The following is a 15836-nucleotide window of genomic DNA, read 5'->3' as shown; positions in this document are numbered from 1 at the left end:
AAATCTGGATACTTAGATAGTAATAATGTATGAATATATATTCATTAATTATAACAGATGTACCATACTAACATAAGATGTTAATAATAGGGGAAATTGGGTGTGGGGTATATGGGAACTCTCTGTGCTATCTTTGCAATTTTTCCGTAAATTTGAACTACTCTAACATGTAAAAGTTTATTATTTTAAAAAGGAATATCATAGTAGTTTGACTTATAAATAGCCCAAACTGGTAACAGTCTAGGTGTCCATCAATAGGAGAATGGATAAACAAACTGGGATATTCATATGGAATACTACTTAGCAATAAAAAAGAATGAACTACTGATAAACACCACAGAATGGATATATCTCAAAACATTATGTTGAGTGAAAGAAGCCTCAGGCAAAATAATTTATACCATATGTCTGTGTGATTCTGTTTTTATGAAGTTCTAAAATAGGCTAAACTAATCTATGGTGGAAAAAGTCAAAACAGTAGTTGTCTCTGGAGTATGTGGGTGGGAATTGACTAGGAAGAGATGTGAGGGAGCTTTTCTGGGATGATGGTAATGTTCTGTATCTTGATAGGGGTTTGCATTACATGAGGATATGCATTTTTAAAAACTCATTGAATGGTACACTTAAGATCCGTGTATATATCACTGTATGTAAAATTTACTTTTTAAAATCTTGTAAACAGATATTGAATTTTAGTTAATAATGATCATGCTGAAATGTTAGGACTGAGGTATACTGATACCTGCAACTTATTTTGAAATGCATCGAAAAAGCTGGATCGATGAATGGATTGAGAGATGAATGGGTGGAAAGATATGTGAGAAAGCAAAAATAGCAAAATGTTAATTGTAGAATCCAGAGGGTGAGTAATGGATATTCAACTTTGCAGTTCTTTTTTTAAAAATTTTTTATTGATACATAATATTTTACATATTTATGGGGCACATGATAGTTTGTTACATGCATAGAATATATAATAATCAAGTCAGGGAATTTGGAATGTTTATCACCTTGAGTATTTATCATTTCTATGTGTTGGAAACCATTCAAGTCCTCTCTTCTAGCTATTTTGAAATATATAATACATCGTTGTTAACTATAGTCACCCTACTCTGCTGTCAAACATTAGAGCTTATGCCTTCTATGTAACTATATGTTTTACCCATTAACTAACCTCTCTTCATCCCCTGTTCCCTCCCACACACCCTGTCTGTCATTCTACTTTCCACCTCCATGAGATCAACATGTTTGCTCTCATATATGAATGAGAACATGTGATATTTGTCTTTCTGTGCCTGACTTATTTCACTTAACATAGTGACTTCCAGCTCCATCCATATTGCTGCAAATGACATGATTTTATTCTTTTTAATGGCTGAATAGTATTTCATTATATATATGTACATATATATATATATACCACTTTGAACTCTTTTTTTCTATGTGTTCAAGAGTGTTCATAATAAAATATTGGGGGAAAAATAAAGAATATATGAAATTATTTCTAATGGGACCCACTTTTTGCATATTGTTCTTGGTGTAAGTAGATCTCTGGCAGAAAGTTCTTAGAGTAACATTGCTGCATCAATATTTTTTTTTCATGCTCCTTGAAAGGCTTTTAGGGAGAGTATAGAGAAAGAGTAATCTTGCTCTGAAAGAGGAATTCTGCTGCTAAGTTTTCCGAAATGGTATCCCTTATTAAATTTGGAATGCTCAAACCTGTAGAAATGTACCCTAAGTAGCTAATATTTATAACCTCTTTCTTTTCAGATATACAAACAAATGCGGAACTGAAATGCACTCAGGAGCAGTCTGTGCCCGCAGGTAACATCAGGACTTTCCTCTCTGGAAATATACCTTTACTAAAAATACCAAAGAAAGAGGAATGTGCTTATTCTGGTTGCAGTAAAAATGCTATGGAAATGTGTGGGTTTTTTTTTTTTTAAATATGGTTGTCTCTTGCTGATGAAAAAATAACTCATCCATTTAGATCATGTAAGTTCTTTAGCATCTTAGGGCCAAACATACACTACCTAATATTGATCACTGTTTGTTTGTTTGTTTTTAATTTTTCAGCTCATTGCTCTGAAGACAGTTTTTGTTGAATAATATAGTAGCTTGTATTTGAACGACTTGTGATTTTTACTGTAGAACAGTGGTCTGCAAACTTTTTTGTAAAGGGCCAGATAGTAAACATTTAGACTTTGCAGGCCACATATGGTCTCTGTCACGTATTATTTTTTGTATTTCTTACAACCCTTAAAAAATGTAAAAACCATTCCTACCTCCTGGGCCCACACAGAAGCAGGCTATAGTCAGACTTGTACCTCAGGCCATGGTTTACTGATCCCTGCTCTAGAATAAATTATAAACATTTACAATAATTTATTTCCTGAAAATAACTTCTGTGTCCTCCGTTGATTAACTCACTGTGTGAATCAAAGCTTACATTATATTACAAAATTTAATTTATCACTGAAATGCCTTTTTGTGTTACTGTAAGTTGTAATCACATCTTTCTTTTCTTTTTTTTAGACGGAATTTAGCTCTTGTTGCCCAGGCTGAAGTGCAGTGGTGTGATCTCGGCTCACCACAACCTTCGCCTTCCGGGTTCAAGCGATTCTCCTGCCTCAGCCCCCTGAGTAGCTGAGATTACAGGCATGTGCCACCATGCCTGGTGTATTTTTAGTAGAGATGGGGTTTCACCATGTTGGTCAGGCTGGTCTCGAACTCCCAACCTCAGGTGATCTGCCCGCCTCGGCCTCCCAAAGTGCTGGGATTATAGGCAAGAGCCACCGCGCCCGGCCAATCACATCTTTTAAGTGAACCTAAACCTCATATTAATTGTTTAGGTGTCCACTATATTTTAGTCATTTCAGGCTTGAGAAAAGTGAACCATTGTTTAGAATGGTATCTTAGAGTTCACAGAGCATACATTATAATATGCAGAAATTAGAAACTTCAGATATTCATAAATCAAACACTGAGTCCATGGTGACCACATTTTCAGGGGCTTTTATTGATGGGTTTTGTGAAACATGTTTCTCTTTCGCTCCCGCATGTGTCTGGTCATGGCTCAGCTGAAAGGAGTGCCACTGCAGAGCTTCTAGTTACCTCCCTACTTCAGTCCAGCCTCAGTGCCACAGGATTCAGTGTCTTTGACTATTTTTTGTATTAATGGGAACTCAGCAAATATTTTATTGAAGATTGGGAAGGAGTTAGATAAAAAGAGGGTAACTTTTCAGTTCATTTCTTCTGCTATCATCTTTTTGTTAAGCTACTATGCTTATATATGAAAATAATTCCAGTTGCATTGTTCCTTTTTCTTACTTCTAGTATTATCAATATTTATTATACATTTCTCTTAAACTTATTTTGTAACAAGTTTGCTGTTTGTTTAAGCATGTTTTTATTATGTCTGCTCCCTTTCACTTATGAACTTTAATAACACTTTGTATTTCCTTTATTTAATCCCTTGTCTGAGCCTACCGTGTGTTAGAGTTGTGGGCTTCTCTTATCTATATCTCAAAGTATGAGCTCCTTGAAGACATAATGACTTATTCATATCTGTAGCCTTGTCAACATTCAGTAAATGTTCAAACAAATAAAGAAACTTGGGGTCCAATATGTTTTCCACAGAATCACATTTATAATGTGAACAGAAGGGAAAAACAGAATTTGGCATGCAGAAAGCTTACAGATCTTCCTCCTAGGAAAGCATCTTTCCCAAATTAGGTTATGCCAGTGTTTGCACGCTTAGTATTTCTGGTCACTACTTTGTCATAAATAGCAATGGCATCCTACTGAATATCATGAGATATACCAATGGAGAGATAGTTTTTCTCCAGAAGGAACATGAGTGCCCTTTAACTCAGATGAAAGAAATATTCAAGAAAGTTGTGTGTATTCAGAGGGTACATGAACCCTGGGCATATTTCTTTTCTCTTTTTTTTTTGTTTGAGACGAAGTCTCACTCTGTCACCCAGGCTGGAGTGCAGTGGTGCTATCTTGGCTCACTGCAACCTCCATCTCCTGAGTTCAAGTGATTCTCCTGCCTCAGCCTCCCGCTTAGCTGGGATTACAGGCACGCACCACCATGACCAACTAATTTTTGTATTTTTAGTAGAGATGGGGTTTCACCATGTTGGCCAGGCTGGTCTCGAACTCCTGACCTCAGGTGATCTGCCCACCTCGGCCTCCCAAAGTGCTGGGATTACAGGTGTGAGCCACTGCGAACCCTGGGCATATTTCTAAACCTCAAGAGTTTTCATGTATGTATCCCTTTTGGGTATGTGTGAAAGGGTACTATCTGTCACTAAAGGATTGTGTGAAGCTGAAAGTTAAATGGGGGTCTACTTAATACATATTTATAAAAAATCCTTTAACATTGAACCACATAGTTAAAACTCCTTTTATCTTTTAGAAAGCCCAGCGGTTTTGAATGACTACAGTTTAACCAAATCTCATGAAATGGAAAATGTGGACAGTGGAGAAGGCCCAGCCAATGAAGATGAAGACATAGGAGGTGAGCCATAGTGCGCAGACTAAACACTGATGGCTGTAGGTATTGCTTAGGCTTAGTGTGGAGAGGAAATCAGCTCTCCAAGGAAAACTTGCATTTGTAGGTTTAGTTAGGAGTGATTCTGTTTTGTTAATTTCACAAATGTTTGCATTTCATAGTTGTAGGTTATCAGCAAATTTTGAGAATTTAAGGTGCTTATCCAGTGTTCCAATTATATTAACTTCACTTAAAACATAATGTTTTACTATTTGCCATTATAAAAGTAATACATGTTTATTGTAGAAAGTTTGTCTGGGGTGTTTTCTGACACCAACAAACCAATTTTCCCGTTTTCCAGACAATGACTTGGTGTCCAACAGTTCAATTTAATTTTTTTTTTTTTTTTGAGATGGAGTTTCACTGTCGCCCAGGCCAGAGTGCAGTGGCGCAATCTCAGCTCACTGCAACCTCTGCCTCCCATGTTTTAGTGATTCTCCTGCCTCAGCCTCCCAAATAACTGAGATTACAGGCACCCACCACCATGCCCAGCTAATTTTTGTATTTTTTTTAATAGAGACGGGGTTTTACCATGTTGGCCAGGCTGGCCAGGAACTCCTGACCTCAAGTAATTGCCAAACTCAGCCTTCCAAAGTACTGGGATTACAGGCATGAACCACCATACCCAGCCCACTTCAATTCAATTCTGATTCTAATTCCTGATGTTTGCATAGACCAAACAGGTTACAGGCTTAGTCTCACAGTACTGCACAGTATTCTTCCCACTTTAGACAACAGTCTCAAGTACCAGGTCCCCAGGTAACCCGCACTTCTGTCTGACTTAGCTACAAAATCGGGGACTCCCCTCCACATGTTTAATAATTTGCTAGGATGACTCACAGGACTTGTTACATAACTCATTTATTCATTCCTTTACTCTCAGCTACTCTTCCTCCTTCTTACTGTTTATGCCCAAACTTTCCCACCTTTGGGAGGAACATTAAGTTTGGCCACTGCGCTGGTCTAGATCGTAGGCAGCAATACTAGTCTAGCAAGTACCTCTCCCTCAGTCAACTCCCATACATACAGGATGGGGTTACACAGGTACAGAACTAGTGGGCTATTTCTACCACTAGGCAATATATCTGCATTCAGTGTTAACCCCAATTTTGCCAGATGGGGTAAAGGCACAGCCTGCCTTATCAGGCCCTTAGGAGTTCTGACATAAAGGTTTAAAGCTATGGTTACACTTTCTTGCTTTAGAAATCATCTCTGTTTCTGGCACTTGTAATTATAGTGCTGGTATTGCAACCACTGCATCTGGTAGGAAAGAGAAAGCTGATGTGACAATGTAGGGAAGGAAAAAAAGAATAGTCATCACACCAATATCCTCCTCTTTGGCAAGAATTGTATAGTCATATCAGCATCCTCCCCCACCTCCTCTTCCCTAATCCACCAGAAAAACAGAGGAATCTACCTAGAGGGAACAATCCCTTAGCTCATTTGAGTGTGACCTCACACTTGTGCAAATGCATAAACCAACCCTTCACGCCTATACCTTACCCTATTTTAGACAATCAGTGTTTCAATTGACTGGTCCAATTCTCTATCAAACTATTACTCTGAGGAGGATAGTTCTTTGCCCATTGTTTGACATTATGGGCTGTAAGTAGAGTGCTCCTTAGTATAAAGAAATGTGGCTCAGCCGTTCAAATTGGTGCAATATCTTCTGTTCTGGTTCTTTCGTGGTACTGACCATTCGTGTATACCACCAGGTAAGCAAAGCCCTTTCCAGAGTCAATGTTTATCCCCGTCAAAAACAATTTATAGTTTGGGTGCAGTGGCTCACACCTGTAATCCCAGTACTTTGAGAGGCTGAAGCAGGAGGATCTCTTGAGCCCAAGAATTCAGGCCCAGCCTGGGCAACATGGTGAGGCCTCATATCTATAAAAAAAATTATAATAATGATACAAATAAATTAGCCAGGTGTGGTGGTGTGTGCCTGTAGTCCCAGCTACTCAGGCGGCTAAGGCTGGAGGATCACTTGAGCCTGGGAGGTTGAGGCTGCAGTGAGCTGTAATCCTGCTACTGCACTCCAGCCTGGGCAACAGAGTGAGATCCTGTCTCAAAAGAACAACAACAGGCTGGCCGTGGTGACTCACATCTGTAATCCCAGCACTTTGGGAGGCTGAGGCAGGTGGATCATTTGAGGTTGGGAGTTCTAGACCAGCCTGACCAACTGGTTAAACCCCGTCTCTACTAAAAATACAAAAATTAGCCAGGTGTGGCAGTACTCACCTGTAATCCCAGCTACTGGGGAGGCTGAGGCAGGAGAATTGCTTGGACTCGGGAGGCAGAAGTTGCAGTGAGCCAAGATTGTACCACTGCGCTCCAGCCTGGGTGACACAGTAAGACTCCATCTCAAAAAAAGAACAAAAACAAAAATGATTTGTAGCCCTTGGGACTACCAGCATTGGCTCTTCAATGCAATCCACTTGCCAGCTATGTGTGGGGTCTTCCCCCTGGGGAATCTTCCCCATAGTCACCTACAGTAACTGTCTCTCTTATTGGCAGACATAATAGTTTGTTGCTATTTTGTGCCTCAGGGGGTCCAAGGGAAATATGTCCAAATTCAGCCCATCTTCTGCAGTGGCTGTAGCATCCCCCATCCTGTCTACTCATTTCACGGACCCACGTGCTCACCTCAAACACGCACACTGTGATACCTACTAATTGGTTCTGATCAGCTTCCAAATCTGGAAGGGGGGTCTTTTACTGAGCATTGACATGTCCTACTTTAATGCACCCCTCAGATTCCCATAGTGATTTCCATAGGGCTTTGTCCCATATGAGAGTCCCTTTAATATGCCAAGTTTCCCTTGCACTCTTGCCTTACAACATGGCCAGGCTGTTGGCCATTGCCCATGAATCAGAAACTGAAACATATGGGCATGTATCACTGTTCAGTTCTTCCATGACTTCTAGGAAAACAGCAGATTATTCAGCTCACTGAGCTGATTTGTTTTTACCTTCTTTAATTACAGTTGTGGTGTTCCAAACAGGATGTTGTCCATTTACCTTAAAACTACCATCCACAGCCAGGCATGGTGGCTTATGCCTGTAATCCTAACAATTTGGGAGGCCAAGGCAGGAGGATTGCTTGAGCTCAGGAGTTCAAGACCAACCTGGGCAATATAGTGAGACCTCGTCTCTACAAAACATTTAAAAATTAGCTAGGCATGGTGGCATATGCCTGTGGTCCCAGCTACTTGGGGGACTGAGGTGGTAGGATCGTTTGAGCCTGGGAGGTTGAGGCTGCAGTGAACCCTGATCATGTCACTGCTCTCTAGGCTGGATGATAGAATGAGACCCTGTCTCAAAAAACAAACAAAAAAACTACCATCCACAAATCAAGCATCTCTTTGTTGTTCAAAGACTACTTTATAGGGCACTGTCTAAGTGATGATAGAATCCAGCAGCTCCTCACATAGTTCCAAAGTCAATTGTAGGGGAAAAGAGGATCCCTGCTCCTGAGTATATCATCCTTTCATTCCCAAGTTACCATGATTCTCTATAAACTATTTCTATGTTATTATAGAACTCTTCTGGGCACTGCTCTCCCCATTAGAACACTTCTCTGACATCACCCAAGACTTCATTGATATTTTAGGTTTTAAAATTATTTTTTTGTCCTTCAATCATAAGAGCAATTTCAATTAATATTCAATAGCAGGCTAATAATTGCCCCTCAAATGGAAATTTGCTGGTCCAAAATCCAATTGTTGTCATTGCTGGAAAGCACTCACAGGTTTTTGCCATAAGCCATTACCCAATTCTCACACACCAAGCCTATATTTCACCTACCCTAAGTCATCCTGGGGCCAGATACCAGTCAACCAGAGACCATCTCTATGCTCTAGAGCCCACCAGAATTATTAAAACTAGCCAATCCTAAACTGTTTACCCAGCCCTGCCTTGCCTTTTCCACAGAAACCCCAGTTAAGGCTCTGACCTAAGCTTTTTCCTCATTCCTCTTTTCTGCCTCCTGAACAACACTGGTGCTTTCTCCTGTGATCTTGCATAGCAAGGCATGGTGGCATAGCATCAAAAGCAAGTTAGTTACTTCCCAGATACAATGGGGGTACAGGCACTGGGTAAATATACCCATTCCAAATGGGAGATGTTGGCCAAAACAAAGGGACTACATGCCCCATGCAAGTCCGAAATCCAATAGGGCAGTCATTAAACCTTAAAGTTCCAAAATGATCTCCTTTGACTCCATGTCTCACATCCACGTCACACTGATGCAAGAGGTGGGCTCCCATGGCTTTGGGCAGCTCTGCCTCTGTGGCTTTGCAGGGTACAGCCCGCTTCCCAGCTGCTTTAATGGGCTGGTGTTAAGTGTCTGCAGCTTTTCCAGGTGCATGACACAAGCTGTCAATGGATCTACCCTTCCGGGGTCTGGAGGATGGTGGCCCTCTTTTAACAGCTCCACTAGACAGTGCTCCAGTGGGGACTCTGTGTGGGGGGTTTTACCCCACATATCCCTTCTGCACTGCCCTAGCAGAGGTTCTCCATGAGGGCTCCACCCCTGTAGCAAACTTCTATCTGGACATCCAGATGTTTTCATACATCCTCTGAAATCTAAGCAGAGGTTCCCAAACCTCAATTCTTGACTTCTGTGCACCCATAGGCTCAACATCACATGGAAGCTGCCAAGGCTTGGGGCTTGTACTCTCTGAAGCAACAGCCTGAGCTGTACCTTTGCCCCTTTTAGCCACAGCTGGAGCAGCTGGGACACAGAGCACCATGTCCTAAGCCTGCACAGAACAGGGGGACCCTGGACCCAGCCCAGGAAACCATTTTGCCTCCTAGACCTCTGGGCCTGTGATGGGAGGGGCTGCTGTGAAGGTCTCTGATATGTCCTGGAGACATTTTCCCCATTGTCTTTGTAATTAACATTAGGCACCTCATTACTTATGCAAATTTATGCAGCTGGTTTGACTTTCTCTTCAAAATGGGTTTTTCTTTTCTATCACATTGTCAGGCTGCAAATTTTCCAAACTTTTATGCCCTGCTTCCTCTTGAACGCTTTGCTGCTTAGAAATTTCTTCCACCAGACACCTTAAATCATCTCTCTCAAGTTCAAAGTTCCATAGATCTCTAGGGCAGGGGCAAAATACTGCCAGTCTCTTTGCTGAAGCATAGCAAAAGTTACCTTTGCTCCAGTTCCCAAGCAGTTCCTCATCTCCATCTGAGACCACCTCAGCCTGGACTTCATTGTCCATATCACTGTCAGCATTTTGGTCAAAACCATTCAACAAGTCTCTAGGAAGTTCCAAGCTTTCTCACATCTTCCTGTCTTCTGAACCCTCCAAGTCTCTAGGAAGTTCCAAACTTTCCCACATTTTTCTGTCTTCTTCTGAGCCCTCCAAACTGCTCCAACCTCTGTCTTTTACCCAGTTCCAAAGTTGCTTCCACATTTTTGGGTATCTTTGTAGCAGCACCCCACTCTCTGTGGTGCCAATATACTGAATTAGTCCACTTTCACACTGCTATGAAGAAATACCCGGCTGGGCACGGTGGCTCACGCCTATAATCCCAGCACTTTGGGAGGCTGAGGCTGGTGGATCATGAGGTCAGGAGATCGAGACCATCCTGGCTAACATGGTGAAACCCTGTCTCTACTAAAAATACAAAAAATTAGCCAGGCGTGGTGGTGGGTGCCTGTAGTCCCAGCTACTTGGGAGGCTGAGGCAGGAGAATGGTGTGAACCCGGGAGGCAGAGGTTGCAGTGAGCCAAGATCACGCCACTGCACTCCAGCCTGGGCGACAGAGCAAGACTCCATCTCAAAAAAAAAAAAAAAAAAGAAATACCCAAGACTGGGTAATTTATAAAGAAGAAAAGAAGTTTAATTGACTCACAGTTCTGCATGGCTGGGGAGGCCTCAGGAAACTTACAATCATGGCAGAAAGTACCTCTTCACAGGATGACAGAAGAGAGAGTGAGTGCCAGAGGGGAAATATCAGATACTTATAAAACCATCAGATCTTGTGAGAACTCACTCACTATCACGAGAACAGCATGGGGGAAACCACCCCCATGATTCATTTACCTCCCACTGGGTCCCTCCTATGACATGGGATTATGGGGCTTACAATTCAAGATGAGATTTGGGTGGGGACACAGCCAAACCATATTACCCTGGGTGATGGGCATATTCAGTGTGTGAATCCTGATTATCACAAAGCCAATTCCACATGGCGTGCATATGAAGCATATCAGCTGCTTCATCTGGGGTGTTCCAGTTGGCATTGAAAGGGGAAGTCAGATAGTTCCCCTTCTCAGGGTAAATAGACCTTACAATGGCTCTTATCTGATCCACCAGGTCAGCTGTTCCCTTAGGAATGACCTGCTCTGTGTCTGGATCATGTGTAGCCATCTGTGATTGTTCCATAGTGAGCTGTGGATCCTGTATAAACCCAAACATGCTCTTCCACTCTGAAGCATTTAAAAACCAAGATACTGCCCCTAAATTATTTATTCTTACAATTCATTTTAGTCAAAATTCTTTAGGAAGCTGATGGTACTGATCTACAAAATAAAGTAACTCTTTCACACTATACCCCCTGGTTTCAGTAGTTTCTTGGTTTTGCCCTCCCCTACCTGGACTCTCTTTTTGGTGACCAGAGATCTTAGAGGTATTTTCTGTTTTTCCTACATATTTTTTCCATTAGAAGCAGCTTTGAGTCTAGCATCCAAAGTTCAGGCACACCAGAATCTGAGCGTGGTTCAATATCAAGGTCCAACCCAACACTCTTTTTAACTTTCATTTTAGCTGTTACAGATAACAATAACCATTGGATTGTGTATTTCACTTTTTTCTTATTAGTTTGCATTTCCTTAAGCATTCAGTGAACCAGCTCTCCAGGAGTTGGGTTCATCTTTAAATTTCACTGGTAACTTTTACCTTTAGTAACTGATCACAGCCTCTTTGCTGCTCCATAGGTGACTATATGGCCACTCAGGAATCAAAATTTCCTCATCCCCTACCCTTTTATTTCATCCTTCCAAACCACATGTTTCTGTGAGCCTGAGCTGATCTAGCAAATCCCACTCCAATTCTGGGGTGTTTTCCATCCACAACCAAATCTCTAGGCAATTCAGTTGTTGGGTGTCCAACAATTCAATTCAATTCTGATACTAACTCTGAGAATTAGTACAGACCACACAGGTTAAGGGCTCAGTCCACAGACTGCCCCTACTTCAGACACCAGTCTCAAGTACCAGGCCCTCAGGTGACCCACACGTCTTCCAACTTGGGCAAATTTGAGTGCTCCCACATCCTTCCTCAGGTTTAATAATTTTCTGGAATGACCCACAGAGCTCAAAAAGTTTCTTTACTTATCATTACCAGTTTATTATGAAAGATACAACTCAGAAACAGCCAAATGGAAGGGAGGCATAGAGCAAGGAAGGGGTGACATGGAGCTTCCATACTTTCTCTGAGCATGCCGCACCCCCACCTCCTGAAGCTCTCTGAATCTTGTTGTTCAAGGACGTTTATAGGACTCAATCTCCAGCTCCCTTTCCTCTCTATTCTTCCCTGAGGTCACTGGGTGGGGCTGAAAGGTCCAACGCTCTAATTACCAGATCCTTCTGGTGAACAGCTCCATCCTGAGGCTGTCTAGTGGCCCCAGCCTCAGCTACCTCGTTAGCATAATCTAAGGTGCTATTGAAAGGGGCTCGTTATGAATACAAAAGACACTCCTGTCCCTGCTACTTAGAAGCTGAGGCAGGAGGATCTAGTAAGAAAAACAAAACAAAACAAAACAAAAAAACACTCCTATCACTTAGGAAATTCCAAGGGCTTTAGAAGTTCTGTGCCTGATCCTGGGAGCAGGAACAAAGACCAAATATGTTTTTGTATTATACTGCAGTTTGGAAAGTTCATTGAAATAGAAAGAAAAAAGAAAACCCCACCTCTATCCTACCACCCAAAGATAGTCTCTAATAGCATTACAGGGTACTTACTTCCAGGCTTTTTTGTGAGTATTGAGCACTATATTCACATTAATATTGCTCACATTTTATGGTAATATTTATGTTGATAAATCTAACCACTTTTGCTTTATGAATGTTACTCTGTTACTCAGATCTCATCTTAAATGTCATTTCTTTAGAAAAGCTTTTCCTGACAATTCAGTCACTATTTTAACACAGCCCTATTTTAATTCATCGCGTGACACTGGACACAGATAACTTTGGAGTTTTGTTTAGTGTGTACTCTCCTTCCAGCCTTCTTGGGCTATTTTTTTCCTTGCTAGATATTTACAGTACCTAGAACAAGTACCTGGCCCTACTGTGGTAGGTGTGCAATAAATATTTGTTGAGTAAGTGACTAAATGAAAGCCCTAGGTCAGTTATATGTGTGTATATATGAGTTTCTTAAAGGAAGAAAAGAAAATAGGCTGGGCGCAGCGGCTTGGCTCACGCCTGTAATCCCAATACTTTGGGAGGCCAAGCTGGGTGGATTACTGGAGGTCAGGAGTTCGAGACCAGCCTGGGCAACATGGTAAAACCCCATCTCTACAAAAAAAAAATTTTTTTTTAATTAGCTTTGTGTGTGCCTGTGGTCCCAGCTACTTGGGAGGCTGAGGTGGGAGGATCACTTGAGCCCAGGAGGCAGAGGTTGCAGTGAGCCAAGATCGCGCCGCTGCACTCCAGCCTGGACAATAGAGTGAGACTCCTTCTCAAGAAAAGAAAATCATTTCTCAGAGTCTTTTTCTTTTGTCTTAAATTTCTTAAGAGACCAAGTAATTGAGTTATTTGTCTAAAACTTCTGAGATTCAAATCACAGCTTCAACTAACATTCCAGCTGTACCAAGCTATACATTAATTTGTACCAGTTTTTAACCACAGAGACAGAAAAATGCTGCCTGGCACAGGATGTGGTCATTTGTGCTGAGGAAAGGCATATGATGTTGTATCAGCTTCATGCAACTTCTTGAAGGTGACATCCATGGAGTCTCACTCAGAATGAGGCAAATGATAGCTGTGCCTGTGGCTTGTTTTTTTTCTGAGTTACAGTTTCTGAGTTCTAGTAGGTAATACCATTAAGTTTGTAGTTGAAATAGTGATCCCTATGCCACTGTTGGTTTGGGAATTTATAATTTATGTTATAAATTTACTTTGGGTTCAGGGGTAGCCTATGAGTTTTATATTTTCAGATCGTTTGGGGTAAAAAAAAACAGATTAAATACTCAAACATAAACAAGAAACCAATAATTTCCATTCAACAATAGGAATTTAAAATAAATATTGTAAAAACCCAAGTGGTGAAGCAGCTTGTTAGGAACCCATACAATAGTATCGCCTTACCTCCAACTACATGTCAATGGGTTAATAGGATGTTTGTGTAGAAAAATTATTTTTCTCAGTTGCTAGGGGTCTAGGAGTGTCATGCAGTTCTTGATAGAGAATAGAAGATATGATCAATCACTCTAAATAATTTGGGAAAGAGAAAAGAAACAGTTATTTACTTTAAGCTTCATTCAGAAAGAAATGAATAGGCTAATTTTGTTGTTGTTTTGTTTTTGTTGTTGCTCTGTTGCCCAGGCTGGAGTGCAGTGGTGCGAGCTCAGCTCACTGCGAGCTCAGCTCACTGCAAACTCCGCCCCCTAATTTCAAGTGATTCTCGTGCCTCAGCCTCCTGATTAGCTGGGACTACAGGCATGTGCCATCATGCCTGGCTAATTTTTGTATTTTTAGGAGAGACGGGGTTTTACCATCTCTACTAGATGGCCAGACTGGTTTTGAACTCTTGACCTCAAGTGATCTGCCCACCTCGGCCTCCCAAAGTGCTAGGATTACACCACTCCTGGCCTGAGTAGGCTAATTTTAATGTTGAAAGAGCATTCCATTATTTTGTGATTAATCTGCAAACAGATTATAGTAGTCCCCCTTCTCTGCGGTTTCACTTTCTGCAATTTCAGTTCCATGGTCAACCATGATCCCAAAATAGGTGAGTTCAGTACAATAAAATATTTTGAGAGAGAGTCAACAATCATGTACTTTTTATTATAGTATAATGTTATAATTGTTCTATTTTATTGTTATTGTTACTAATTTCTTACTGTGCCAGATTTATAAATTAAAACTTTATCATAGGTGTGTATGTATAGGAAAAAACATAGTATTCAGTCATATACTACGTAACGTTTTGGTCAATGATGGACTGCAAAAACAGTGGTGGTCTCACAAGTTAAGACCTATTTTTACTGTATCTTTTCTAAGTTTAGATTTACAAATACTTACCATTGTGTAACAGTTGCCTGCAGTATTCAGTACAGTAACATGCTGTACACATAACATGCTGTACAGTCTAAGAGCGATAGGCTGTACCATATACCCGAGGTTTGTAGTAGGCCATACTGTCTAGGTTTGTATAAATACAGTGTGGTCTATAATGTTTGCATAATGATGAAATCACCTAATGATCCATTTCTTAGAATGCATCCCACCATTAAGGAGCATGTGACTGTGTATAGGGTTTGGTACCATCTGCAGTTTCAGACACCCGCTGGGGGTCTTGGAAAGTATCCTCTGTGAATAAGGGGGGACTACTCTACTATACTATTAACACTGGCACTTAATCTGGGTCATATATGTTTGGAAAAGGTGGTTACCAGGACCCTGCTTTTATAAAATATATAATATGATCAGTATATATAAATTATACATGCTAAATTATAAAAGTAATAGAATGTAAAAACAGCATTGCCCGATAGAAGTTATACCTATTGCATAACAAGGTACCACTGCCATATGCAGCACAGGAAAACATTAAGACTAGAGTTAGGCCTGGTACTGTGACACAAGCCTGTAGTCCCAGCTACTCAGGAGGCTGAGGCAGGAGGATCACTTGAGCCCAGGCATTTGAGGCTGTTGTGCATCATGATTGCACCTATGAATAGCCAGTGCACTCCAGCCTGGGCAATATAGCAAGACTCCATCTATAAAAAAAGAAAAGACTAGAATTAGAATTATACTTTTAAAGGTAATTAGGGGAATTTAGCTATAATGTAATAATTATTTTAAAATGTTAGAGAATTCTATTCTGTTTAAATTTAATGGAAGCATTTATTTTTTAATTTCATTTGAAAGATTTTAGGAACCAAAGACTTGTCTGGAGTGTTTAAAATTCAGAATAATTGCAATCATGTTTAATTTGTATGTTAAAAAATGAAATATCATGTGCATCTTTATAAGTTTCCAGCTCTTAGAAAATTGTTTATAGAAAATTTCACACCCTGATGGAAACACTCACTTTATTTT

The 15836-nt window shown here is 40.7% G+C and overlaps 1 protein-coding gene across 1 annotated transcript in view; it reads left to right on the top strand.

Moving 5' to 3' along the window:
- IKZF3 (IKAROS family zinc finger 3) overlaps positions 1-15836 on the top strand; it is a 110105-nt gene that overhangs the window by 34400 nt on the left and 59869 nt on the right. Inside the window, exons 2-3 of the mRNA XM_003778862.5 lie at positions 1771-1824; positions 4424-4525. Coding sequence (XP_003778910.1) covers positions 1771-1824; positions 4424-4525 — 156 coding nt within the window. The remainder of the gene's footprint in view (positions 1-1770; positions 1825-4423; positions 4526-15836) is intronic.

This window comes from Pongo abelii, chromosome 19 (assembly GCF_028885655.2).
Source record: "Pongo abelii isolate AG06213 chromosome 19, NHGRI_mPonAbe1-v2.0_pri, whole genome shotgun sequence".
Lineage (NCBI taxonomy): Eukaryota > Metazoa > Chordata > Mammalia > Primates > Hominidae > Pongo > Pongo abelii.
Note: the sequence above shows the minus strand (reverse complement) of the source record. Positions and strands in the feature narration are given on the sequence as shown.